At 38.0% G+C, this 14,154-nt stretch overlaps 1 protein-coding gene across 1 annotated transcript in view; it reads right to left on the reverse strand.

Annotated features, from left to right (window-relative positions):
• Window positions 1–14,154, reverse strand: part of GALNTL6 (polypeptide N-acetylgalactosaminyltransferase like 6) — a 481,374-nt gene that overhangs the window by 26,563 nt on the left and 440,657 nt on the right. Inside the window, exon 9 of the mRNA XM_053459754.1 lies at window positions 6,983–7,204. Within this exon, the coding sequence (XP_053315729.1) occupies window positions 6,983–7,204 (222 nt within the window). The remainder of the gene's footprint in view (window positions 1–6,982; window positions 7,205–14,154) is intronic.

The following is a 14,154-nucleotide window of genomic DNA, read 5'->3' on the forward strand; positions in this document are numbered from 1 at the left end:
CACATTTTTATAATTCAGGGGAATAAAAAAAATTTGTATCCTTAATTAGCAAAAAAAAATAAATAATTAGCCAGTTGGCCCTTATAGCTATCCCAGTTACCTATCTTCCTATGGCCTAATACTGATTTATTCCATCTATCCTTCTGCACCTTCCTAATTTCAGGAAAAAGCCACGCTTGACAGGTGTTAAAGATCATGGCTCACTCTCAGTTTAACATACCTGTCTTTCAAGCACAGGATCAAATTGGCTGTTGTATTTTCAGATTCAGATGACATAAAAAATCCTCGATGGAGTTATTTAGCTGTATTATTCTCTATTTTACATCCTTCAGAAATGACATATACTTTTCAACATTTGAACACAGGTTATCTTATGGAAACACTAATTAAAATGACAGTTTCTCACAAGTATACAGCTAATTAATGGCTTTATCTGATTTCATGAAGGCATACGGTAAGTGTTACGCAGCCTTTTCATGTACTCTATTTCTAACGCCTTTAATGTTTTTGCAGGGTTTACAGCACTTCAGTGGATTACAAATTGTGTCTAACACTGCCAGCTCCTTAATGGAGTACATAGAACATTGGGAGTTTATCAGATTGAAATCCAAAGAAGGTCAAAGTGAGCTGGCAGCCAATAAAGAAACATCAAAAACATGCAGTTCTATTTCTTCAATAATTTACATGAGAGGTTACCTAGATACAAGATGGTTGTATATTTCAAAGGTGAAGGTAAGACAAGAAGTCATAGTCTGAAACTAGAGTCACAAGCTTAGATATATTGTAAAGAGGTTTACTTCACAGAGAGGGTGGTGGATAAGTGGAACAGCCTTCCAGCATAAGTGAAATTTAAACATGCATGGGATAGGCATAAGTAGTGGTATATTTACCTAGGCTGCCCTGGGTCAAGTCTAGAGTAGTTCCCCCAGCCACAGACGGCATCCAAAATGCATTAAAAGGCACTGCCTTTAAGATATGGCATGCCGGGATATGGCATCATAAAAAAAACCTTGGCTGGTGGTGAGGTAAGGGGGTTAGAGAGGCGGTGAGTGACAGGGCAAGGGAGGGGGTAAGTAGGTATGTATGTAAGAGTGTGTGTATGTTAGCATGGATATGAAAGTGTGTGTGAGAGGAAGGGGGTGTGAGCATGAATGTGTGTGTATGAATGTGAACATGGTTGTGTGTTTTCGTGTTAGTATGAATGTGTGTAAGAGGGAGTGCGTGTTAGCATGAATCAATTGGCGCTAGTGTACGTATTTGAATGTAAGTGCAAATGGGCCAAAAACAATTTGGACAAATTTTCTGGTTCGTGTTTGGCCCATTTGTTTTCTGACAACAAGTTCCCTTTCCTCCCCATTTGTTTCGGACAACAAAAAATTGTGTGTGGGGGGGTGCTTTTTAAAATCAACAGCAAAATTAGTTGTCCAATGCCCATGCTCTCTCTTTCACTCTCACTCATTCTGATTCACTCTCTGCATGTCTCCCTACCTTCACGGTTGAGCGATTCCGCTTCCGTGTCTCACAGCTCCACTACTTCTCTAGCATCTTCTTGTTCTTGTCTCTTCTGTCTTTCTTTGTCTGCATCTTCACAGAAATGACCTCCTGGTGAACTTCAGCAAAACAGCGGCTCTTCTGATGACCTCCTCAGGGAGAGGACCTCACAAGAAGCTCTGTTAGTTTGTCCGAAGATAACCTCAGATGACTTACTCCAATTGTGGGAGAGGATGTTACTGGAAGCTACACCATGTTTGTGGAAGTTCACTGGGAAGTTATGTCCGTGGAGATGCGGACAAACAGAACAGAAAGATCCTAGAGAAGAAGCAGAGCTGCAAAACGGGGATCCAGTCAGGAACTTGTCTTGTGTTTATTGGTTTGTACGAATTGATGAAATATGTACATTTTGTTAACTTTGCAATGCTTACAAATCCAAATGCACAAGTCTAGTAAGTGAGTATGGATGTGTGAAAATGTGTGTCAGTGCGTATGTGAATTATAGGGGGGGGGCAATGGAGCCACTTGGCCAGATGGTGCTAGCCTCCTCGACTGTCACCCTCCTAAGACCCGCAGCCCTAGGCCTGGATACATTGCAGGTCATAAGGCAATTTTTATAAAATACCAAATAGGGTTCAAGTGTTTCAAATCTGGATGGCTCAAACGGTTGTTATCGCTGTCAAGTTTCTATTTCATGCTTCTAAAAAACTGATTGTGAGAACTTGTCCGTTTAGAAGCATACCCTGATATATATTATCTATTTCTGCAGACTGACCTCTAGATTTGGAAAAAACACATTGAAGGTTACAGATGATATTCTGCTGGATCCGTGTCATTGCTAGTTGTAAGCTCTGTTCACATTTTCCTTTTTTAAGATACATATAGAAGGGGGTGTGTTATAAGTGAATACAAAATAACATAGGCTGTAAAATGTAATTTCTAAATGTATCATGTATATTATACAATGGTGCATATGATAGCCCAGATTTTTTTATTGTATTAATACAAGAGTGTCCTGGAAAATATATACATAATTGAGTTATTGTTCATACCCCCCACCATTTCAAATTTCTAGAAAGGGACCATTTTATGTTATGTGGGTGGCTAAAAGCATAACTCTTGTGCAGGCATTTATCTGGGTAGGGCACATAGAAGAAGAAGAAGAAGGGGTGTGCTAACACAGGCGCGCCAGGATTATGTGACATACTACCTTTTATGATATGCTTTACCCAATGTACAGATCTACGGTATATGATGGTGCTACATAAATAAATAATACAAAATAAGTAGAGAAAAGTACTAGCAAGCATTTAATACAACAAATATGGTAAGCGTAATAATTTTGCATATTTGAATATGTCACATATGCTATACTTTTGCGGTTGCTGCTGTATAGGCAGCTATATATATCCGTACGGTATGACAATTAATCACACCCAAACGGACGATATAAAATATGTTGTTCTTCTGCTAGAATGTGAGAAATCTAGGCAGAATGCCATACAGTGGATAAAATAAACCATCTCCAAAAATACTTAACCTCAGCACTTTCCACACTTTTTTCCCTGCATTTCATTTCCTTTTAGTCACCCAGTAAAAAGTGCTTATCTGTACCCAGGACTTATATATTTTTTAAAGGAACAGCTCGATCGTCAGGTTGATCAATGGCATTACATTACATTTTCCTAATGACTTCCTCCTGTGGCTTTATGTGGAAAATGTGACTTAGCATTTGAAAACAAGAGAATTTGGAATAAACAGGTACCATTTTTAGGTTCTTAACAGCTATTTTCATGCTAATATTGATTGTCACTAAATAAATCACAAATCGCATACACTCATCTGCAGGAGAGTGTATGCGAGTTCAAAAAAGCGGTCAACCCGCAAATTCGCAATAGCAGGCAACTCTGAGTTTCCTTTCAAGCTACAAATGCTTCTTGAAACAAGCACAATTTGGAACACCTCCCATTATAAACAAATGGGGATTTTTCTAATAAATTCATTTTTTTAAAAAAAGAAAAAAAATGGGACCCGTGTGCAATATGGCAGGAAATACCCTGGAGGGGTATATTGCCTATATACTGTATGTATATACCGTATTTGCTCGATTATAAGACGAGGTTTTTTTCAGAGCAAATGCTCTGAAAAATACCCCTCGTCTTCTAATCGGGGTCGTCTTCTAATCAGACCTCAAATAGAGGTCTGATTAGGAGACTAAGATCCAGATCCCCCGCACCGCTGCAGGGGACCTGGATCCTCCTGTCTCACCCCCCCCCCCATCATCATCATACAAACACTTACCGATGCTTCCTGCTGTGTTGCTGGGGCAGCGGGTTGACGTCTACGCGATCCGCGTAGACAACGTCCGCTGCAGCCGGAAGGAGGTGTGGCTAGCAGCGGGGGTTGTCTGCGTCCGTCGCGTAGACCTTCCCCGACTCTCAGAGACCAGAGTTCCCCGCACCGGTGCGGGGAACTCTGATCTCTGACCTCTGACAGCCGGGGAAAGTATACGCGACGGACGCATACAAACCCCCGCTGCCAACTCCACCTCCTTGCGGCTGCAGCAGAAGGCGACGTCAACCCGCTGCCCCGGCTGGAAGCACCGGTAAGAGAGGGCTGAGGGGGGAGAGAGGGGTGAGAGAGGGGGGTGAGAGAGGGGGGAGGGGGGTGAGAGAGAGAGAGAGAGTGTGTGTGTGTGTGTGTGTGTGTGTGTTAGTTAAATGGGGGTATAGGGTGTGTGTGTGTGTGTGTGTGTGTTAAATGGGGGCATAGGGCATTTCTGGAGTGGCGTTAAGGGGGCATTTAATAGAGCACTTTGCCTCCTGAAATGCCTTATACCTCCCTATATGCCACTCTGCCCCATAATATGCCTTTTAACCCCCTAAATGCCAGAGTGGCATATAGGGGTATAAGGCATTTCTGGAGGCAGAGTGCTCTATACAATGCCTTTTAACTCCCTTAATGCCACTCTGCCTCCTGAAATGCCTTATACCTCCCTATATGCCACTCTGTCCCATAATATGCATTTTAACCCCCTAAATGCCAGAATGGGATATAGGGGTATAAGGCATTTCTGGAGGCAGAGTGGCACATAGGGGGTCAAAAGGCATACCATGGGGCACAGTGGCATATAGAGGGTTAAAAGGCATATCATGGGCCACAGTGCCATATTGGGGTGGCAAGCCTGGGGGCAGATGTGCGTAACTGGGGGACAGGATGGAAAATACAAGAAATAAAAACAAAAAAAATATTTTTCTCAATCATAGCTTTTATTTAAAAAAATAGTTTACATGAATTAACATTTACTGGTAAAACTTTTTTCCTTTGGGGTCGTCTTATATTCAGGCTTTTTCTTTTTTTCCTAAGTTAATATTCAGATTTTGGGGGGTCGTCTTATAATCAGGGTCGTCTTATAATCGAGCAAATACGGTATATATATATATATATATATATATATATATATATATATATATATCCCCATCCCTTGCTCACCAATGGAATAGTGTTCACAGTCAGACTAAAATACATTCTATATATATATATATATATATATATATATATATATATATATATATATATATACTCTACTAATATATATATATATATATATATATATATATATATATATATATATATATATACAAAGGAGAAAGTTGTCTTAACCTCTTCATCAAGATCATAATTTTAGTCATTACTTTAGAAAGCTTTAGTGTGCCTATAAAGGTGGCAATAAATTCAATGCTTCAGTCTTTATTTTCAGTGGCATAAAATAATGATATAATCCAGGGGTTGTTAATGAGCCAGACACACACAGGCCTTCATAACATTTTCTATTTCAAGTGTAATATCACATCCATCTTTGGCTATATTCTGTATATACACATTTTAAAGTCTGTCTGCTGGACTATTCCTCTTAGGGTTGACTGCTATTGTTTTAATATTAATATGCTCACATAGTACATTTCTAAAACTTGGCCCACATCCAACTTTTAGTATTACAATTGGCAAAGTTAACATCAATCCAGTTACCAAAGCAGAATGCCTAGAAGTAAAATTCAATTTCTTACCCTGCTTCTCTATTAACATTCGCGCTCATGTTGAAACATATTGCTTTTCTCCAGCCTTGACAAAGAATGTTTTCATTCCTTATATTTGCTATGTCTAAAAAGTTTTCTCCGTGTTTTATATATGCTTTACAGTCTAGGCTATTGGCAACTTAGAAATCCCTGCATGTCATATTTCTTCGTTATTCATGTTGCAACTATGCTATATGATTTACCTAACCATCACAAACAAGTTGAAACAAGTCATGTCATGGATTATGAAGGACCCACCTCTGAGTTTATTATAGAAAAAGGTTTGAGAAGCTGTTACCTCTTACCTCACAGTTTAGAGAATAACCCCCAAGCTCACTAATAACCCAACCCGCTGTTAAGTGCAGTTGTTTTTAGAGGGTATGCTTATGAAGGATGACAAAGATTGTCTCGTAAGCCAGCAGAGGTCATTATAGTTCTATATCTCATTGGCTTAAGAAAAGGGTGAACTACCTGTACAATACACAATGTAGACAGAAATATATGGAACATGGGCAAGAATGGCAACTTCGAGGTGTAGTTAGATCATTGAAGGAGAACTCCCACCATTTTTTTAAACTAATATCAGTTAAAAATATATTTTTTTAAGTACCGTATTGTGCAGTTTACTTTTTAAAACTGTTCTAGTTTTTGTCTTTAGACATCTGCATATTAGCCATTCCTATGTGTTCGAGCTCAGCCTAATCTACTACACAAACACTCTGATTGCTTATCATACTGCCTTATGTACAAACAAAAGTATACCTCAATCTTAAAAGGACTTTTTTAGTATTGCCATGAAAAATCGATTGAGTTTGTTGTTTTGAGCAGAGAAAGCCACACAAAATAATCAGATGTCTGTTGGGGGAAAATGAAAATATTTTTTCACTACACTACCGTACAAAGCACTGATTATATGAAATATTATTTTACACGGACCATCTCCTTTAAGACATGCCTTACATCACCAGTTGTCCCTCCTAAAAATAATCTAAGCAAGATTACTAAAAAGTAATACTGCATGTGTCTATTGAGTTTGATAGATAATCCTCCATTAATTTAGGTTTCAAAATTCCAAAAAGTTGTTTGAATGCAGAAATAAGTGCCTGTTTATTCATTCTTCACTAAGCAGCTCAAGACCTAACAATATGATCTAAATTCAGCCATGAAATTTCCTGTTGTTTTAAGTGCACTTGGGTCATCTGAGCTCTAGATTATAAAGTCTGTACTCTATGTACCAATAACTGCTGAGGTCAAAAGGTTGGTATTGATCAGTGATATTAGACCTCCATGTGTTTTTTTGACAAAGTAAGGTATTCTCTATTAACGCTACCTTCCTCTGATCTTTCACTTGGTGTTGAATAATGCAGTGCTAAATATATAGTTAAATCAGCGAAAGCTATTTTTTAAAACAATACCTCTCCCCAGGAAGCAGATGGGGGCTCCACCGGTGGGTAATACTTTGGTATGTCCCATGCTACTTCAGTCATATACCATTTGAAGTCCTTGCATTTCAGATGCTTCCGAAGTTCTTTCTGGGAGGAGATGTCTCCAGTGGACAGATGTCTATACTCAGGTCTTCTCTGGTATATGTACTCTGCATACTCATCCATCCATGTTTCAGCCACACGCTTCAAATTCTAAGATACAAATACACAAGAATAATAAACCTCTAATGTGACCACAGTCCTTTCCAATTATTTCATGCAGCATTTTACATCATGTAATTATGACCTTTGTGTGATACATTCAGATTAATGACTCAATTAGTTTATTAAACGAAAAAGTACTGAAATGTAACTGCACTGTTAGGATTAATGAAACCCGAATTAATCAAGAACTAGAAACAGCATTAATCAGACTGTTTTTCGGTTAACCTTTTATTGTCTTGAATAAGTCGTCTGCATTACATCTATAAAGTATTTTAAGATGTAAAGGTTTCATGGAGAAGGATCTTGATCATGTACACTGTATTCAGTTAGCTAAATAAAATACCACGTTATGTTTTACACTCGTTTAGAATGTCCTTGTTTTTACCCATATCAAATCAGGTCATGGAAACTTTAAAACAAAACCTTTAAAACCCAAATCCTTTCTGTTTTGGGATTTTAGTTGTGCGTTTTATTCACTAAATGGAGCATTAGCATGAGAGTTTTGGTTTTATCTCCCTCGCTTCAATATTCATTATGAAAGGGCTCGACAAACCCCAGGGTTTGCAAGGCTACCATTATTAATCCAGCACCCTATGCTTTCTTGTGGTCTAGTGGGCGCACTTTACATGACCCTGCTGGTTGCCTCATGGCACTCGCCCCACCACGCCCCTACAGGAAAGCATAGAGTATCGAATTCACAATGGCAGAAGATAGGTAGTGGTGTGGCTCCACGAAGAGAGGGGGAGTAGTGTATATGAGTGTGTATACACTATAGTGTCAGAGTCAGCGAGTATGTGTGTAAATGTACTGTGCTGGGGTCAATGTGTGTGTGTGTGTACTGTAGTATCAGAGTCAGTGTTTATATGTATAGTATAGTCTCTGTGTGTGTGTGTATACTGTAGTATCCATGTGCATATGTAGTGCTAGAGTCAGTATGTCGACTGTATAGTAGTACCAGATTCAGTGTGTATGTGTCCATAGTGTTAGTGTGTGTTTTTATATATGTATGCTGTTATATGCCCGTGTGTGTGCGTGCATGTGCATAAGAGTGTGGTTCTTGCGTGTCTGGTGTTGTTTGTGTTACAGTATGGCATTAGCATCAGTGTGTATGTCGGCATATAGTGTTAGAGTGTGTATTAGTGTTTGTGAGGATAAGATGTTAGTATGTGTCTACTGTATGGTGTTAGAGTGTGTCAATGTATGGCAAGGCTCGATAAACCCTGGACACCAGAAAAATAGAAACATGATTGGGGAATTTAAAAAGCTGACTCCTAACTTTTTTTGGCTCCTCCTAGATCCAAACTTATGAAGTACACACACTGAGAAGTGGCCCTGTATAAAGTGTAATTCCCTAGGAGCGTAGACCTCCAAGAAACCTCATTGATTTTACTAATCGTTATACAAGGCTAGTCGATCTCTTGTTGAAACAGAAGCTTAGTGGAAATGGGCATTCATAATTCATAATTCCCAACTCTTCCTTTAGGAGGCTCTGCAGGAAGGTGGGAGCCAGTCACAAGGAAATTAGAAACTGAGAGACAAGTATATACTTAGTATATTCAGAATACTGGACTGACTTGCTTGCACGCATTAAAATGCCCTCTTGTGGTGGGGTATGGTACTGGTGGCACCAATAACAGTAATTAAATTGTTAACCCTAAATTAGGTAAAGATGCTAAACAGAACAAAGCAAAAGGTTACAATGAGTTTTTACAACAGCAATTAAAATGGATTTTTTAAATGTTATTTTTGCTAGAATAAACAGACCTTTTAAATCCTCGTGGCAGCTTTGATACTTTACAAATGTATGCGCACATAACACTATTATTCTCTTCTTAAGAAATATATCACAACAGCCTTTACTTCTATAAAGAAGCAGCTCTTAAATATTTCACATTCGGAGCTTTTATTTACCAGCGTGTGTTATGCTCATGTGTTTGTAAGTTTTATTAATCCTGCTGTGATATTATTAAAACTGCCCGTATCCCAAAAGAACATGGTGATTTGCTGAGTTTTATTTAACTCAAAATGCCCTAACAGTTGGGCATACAACACAGGATTCTGTCTAATTAAATCTTAAGCGTTCTGTTTAGAGGTTGTCTTTAGACTTCCAGCATAATGAAAAAATAGCTTAAAAAAAAACAATAAAAGAATCAACATATGGTTTGGTAAGTTTTAATGTTATATCTCCCAGAGAGCTTTTATATTTTTTGTGACATTTTCGCTTTGCAGAATTGTTTTAACAGTTCTTGAACACTGTAACCAGCAATTAATAAACCCCCCACAGATCATCTAGCATAAGGTACAAGCCACTGAAATAATGCATATCTTTTTCCTCTGTACCAACACCAGCAAGCCTCTTCTTGGAGAATAAAAAAATCTATTTAAAGTGAATTTATTTTTAGGATAAAAATTTTCAACAGGTATTCCTTAGTTTGCTTATATTAGTTTATTAATTGTTTTTTTTTATTCTCGTTAAAGAGTATTTATTTTTGAAAATCATATTTGAATAAAATTGTTAAAAATTTTGTTTGTTTTTTTGATAATGGGATAATGCTCTAGCTGATCTCAAATTATGTGTTTCTGTGTAAAATTCTATGCGTACCAAAAGCTTTTTATAGAGGCAGAGTTTTTAATGTATAGTACATTTAATGCTCACACTTATATTCTGTGACCTGAGTTGTTTTCTTTCATTTTTCGGTAAGGGGAGCAGTGTTTGGCCATACCCACTCCCCACCCACTTTCCCCGCCTACTTTTATGTAGCTCCACCTCCACCCAAAGCCACTCCTACAAAAGATGGGGAGCTCTGGGTAGCCCAGCCTGAAAAGTTCCCAGTTATGCTTATAGTATATACATAAAGTGAAATTTAAATACAAATACAATATATTTCTTATTTTAATTAATAAAATTTGGTGGATAACTACCATCTCGGATCTAGAAAAGCAACAGATCTGCTTTAATAGGACTGGATTTCATAGGGCGGAAAAGTCTACAACATGACCTTCAGGACGCTCATCAAGTTGAGGTTTTGCATTTATACTGTTTATGTTCTTCTGCTGTTCCTCTGTTATTCTTAAAATTATTACAATAATATTAATATCATACTTTCCATGTTTATAGTAAATGCTCAGTATAAGTCCGAAGTCATCCAGGGGCATACATTCCAGACATGAGTTTATCTATTAAAAGAGGATCACTCATTTTCCCAAATCCAGTATTTTACATCGTAAATAAGATATGACTAAATTAACTATTTAATGTTGTTTACAGCTCATAGAAAGCAACATACAGTATATGGATTAGAAACCCACATGTATACCATACTTTCTGTTAACAGGAGCTACATGACTATTCTGCACCCCTTATGTTGGGGTGAGCGGAAGGGAAAAGGTGGGAAATTAATCAGGTACTGTTACTTACCATATTTAGGCAAATACTGTATCCAACCTTTTTTAAGATAAACTTTTACACTTATCCTAAAACATGGGCAGATTATATATTTTGGAGGAACAATGAAACAGAACACAACCTGCAAATATGTTATAATGACCATGACTGTGTTATTTAATATATAAAAGTAAATGCTTTGAGATTAAATTACAGGGCTGTAACATCTATGGGACAAAAGGGGCAGGTACCCCAGGGGCTACAAGGCGAGGGGCGCACTTTAGCCGTCCTACGGCTCTGATATCAGCCTTTCTGCATCCTCCGAAATTGCCAAGATCCCTGGTTACGCCAAGATCCCTGGTTATGGCCCTAGTTATACCATCTATTATCACGTCCACATTAAATAAACATTGGGACAAGATGACTTCGCGAACAATAAAGAAAGCAATCGCTGTGAATGAGTGAACCCACGCTGTGTCTGTTGCTATCCTCAGATTTGCCGCTGATATTTTGTATTCCATTGTGGTTACTGCTACAGCTGTCAGGTTTGGGTTTTCTGCTTGAACTTTGCATCATTTTGCTTTTACAGACATATTCTTGTTGCAACAAGACATATGGATTTTGTTAAATGTTAAAGCAAAGCTGCCATCTAAAAGGAATACGGAAAAAGCCTTCTGCAGTATATTTGTTGTGCTTGTGCAATAGTTGGCAAAAATATGAATCATGATTCCCCCAACTGATATGCAAATGTATGTATGGGATCCAGTGTGTTCTTTTATGGGTGGGTGCCACCTTAGTACCGTTAACTACATTCAGCAGGAGCTATTAGGGATCCGCGCCTCCCTACCTCAACCGCAGGCTAGAGTTAAAGCCACTTGGTTGTAAGATATGCTCAATGCCGGACTGAGGATGATTAACTGGCTGTGGCACTTTAAGGCCAGCGGCTGCACGTTGCATGTTATCCAGCGGGAGGCTGCACACTGCAGGGTAGGTATGCAGCGTTGATGGCCACTGGCTAACCAGGTAGTTGCCCGGTGTGCCAGGTAGCAAGTCTGAGACTGAGTAAGCTTGTGTGTTTTTTTTCTTTTTTTTTTTAAAAGGCACACATTACTAAGCAGTTTTACAAATAACTAAACTCTGTGAAACACATAGTGTGACATTAACGTCATCATAATTGTAGTATTTATGCACTGTTACTTTGTGTTGTATACTTCTGCAATTACATTGTGTTATGGTTCTGTATGTTGTTCTTATCTTCAGAAAGTTATCTCCATATATTTTTTGTTAAATGCAACAGTAATTTGCACTCGCTCCTACAAATATATTACAAACCACAAAGAATTATTACAAAGCTCTGGTGAATGGCTTCAAAAGTATAGAAAAAAACAGCAATGTTCTGTAGAAATAATTCCTATAGAAATCTGTTCAAAAAAATACAATGGGAGAACAGAATTTATTTCAAGATGCATGCTGAAAATTGCAACAACTCTTGCCTACACTTGATTTTAAGACTGCATAATGGGGGGGAAAAAACAGCTCCTTGTGGTGGAGAGATTACTATGGTTGTAGTCCTCCATGGAAGGCATAGTACGGCCCTACACCTATAGGCATCCTTGCCATACATTTATATACACTTGGAGCGGGGGTGGGGATATACATAAATAGTACAAAAACTATCTTGAATATCATTTACACTTTATCTGAAATAAGTGAGGCTCAGGTGGAAGTGTCAGGTCTAAAAGACTTTAATCTGAGTCTCCTTCACTTAAAGAAAAATAGATTTTGTGAATAAACAAAGGACAATTCGTTTACTAGGCTACCTACAAAAATAATCAAAGCAGTAACTTATAAAAGCACATAAGCTGGGTGATTATTTGTTATTCTGAAAATGCATTATAATATTTAAATATTTTGGAGATTTCTTTTAACAATAAAAAACAACTCAGAACCTTCTGAGATTGCATGTTAGAAAGACACTGGAAGAAAGCTATGTAGATTTGTGGATTTTTCACCATTCCTCATCTGTTGCCCCACTCTACCACCCCTCTCACTCCATTGGCTTCCTATACAAGCAATTCAATTAAAATGCTTCACCTTGACCTGAAGAGCCCTCTACAACTCTGCGCCCCCTACATCTCTACCTTAATTTCCAAATATAGCTCTATCCGCCCTCTTCATTCCCCCCCATGACCCAATGTCTCATCTACAGTTATCAGCTCTTCCCACTCGCGTATTCAGGATTCTCCACATGCTGTACTGCCTCTCTGGAATTCCCTACCCTGTTCCACCAGGCTTTCTACCTCGTATTCTAATTTTAAACTCTCCGTAAGAATCTACCTATTCTGAGAAGCAAACAACCTTGCCTCCTAATGCCCCTAACCAGCATGCCAAAGAAGCAATTTGCCATGTCAACCTCAAGTAGGGAGGTTGTCCTGGGTCAGGCACAGGGCAGCACCCAAGTTAAATACCTTCCTGGAAACAATGGACACCTTTTCAGTGCTGCCTTATACTACTCTATACTACCTAGAATTTAATGTACAAAGATTTTTTTTTTTTGCTCGTTTCTCTCATCTAAAATTCTACTCATCAGAAGAGGCCAACACTAGAAAAAAATATTACGTTTTGGGACGTGGAGCTGGTTTGTCTGAACTAAGGTTTACCCAGCAGTACCAATCACCCATTCTGCTTTTTGCATATACGGCACCGTTCTGCGTGTTACTTAGCAATGCATTGAAATACAGACTTCCAATTCACAGGAACAAATTTCTATGAATACGTAAATGGATCCTGGGAGACCTGTGCTTTCCACCCAGTTATGTGTCCTGCCTTTGGCACTATTTATGTATCGCCCTCCTGTGCAAAATTAAACTTAAGATAGCATTGAGTGGTCACGTTCTGAAAATCTCCAAGATTCTTGTTTTAAAAAAAGAAATAACAAATCAGTTTTGATGAAAATTTTAACACATAATACATTTCTAAAAACCTCATTTTATTACGAAAAATTTGTGTTCCAATTTCTTTGTTTTTTTTTCCCTATTCTCTCAGGTAAAAACTTCAAGAATAAAAAATATGTAGAAGCCAAACCACTAGGTGGCACACTTGCAACAAGGAAGCCAATATTTTTACGTATCCCAAATATTTAGAAATAAATGGCATGTCTTTAGATATTCACTCTATATATGTGATGCCAATCATTATAGTAGTAGGATTCGCATTTTCCTGTGTCTTTCTCCCTGCGAATTTCAACAACCATCATTTATTTCCCTTTTCCATTGAATATTAGAATTGGTATGCCATTTAAAAATACACTGAGGTATTTTCGACTTGCTGTGGTTAAACATGAATTTATTAACTTTGCATTGACATTGCTTACATTTAAATACAATAGCCTTTCTCTGAAAGCTGCCTATATGGTTGTTTGCAAGCATTGTATAGTACTATATATGTACATTGCAAAAATGCAAAATCAATTTGCGTTTAATGCTTTTGAGTAATTAACAAATGCCAACTAATTCTAAATATATTTTATACTGGTACACTGGGTTGATGAGTC

Source organism: Spea bombifrons, chromosome 1 (genome assembly GCF_027358695.1).
Source record: "Spea bombifrons isolate aSpeBom1 chromosome 1, aSpeBom1.2.pri, whole genome shotgun sequence".
Taxonomy (NCBI): Eukaryota; Metazoa; Chordata; class Amphibia; order Anura; family Pelobatidae; genus Spea; species Spea bombifrons.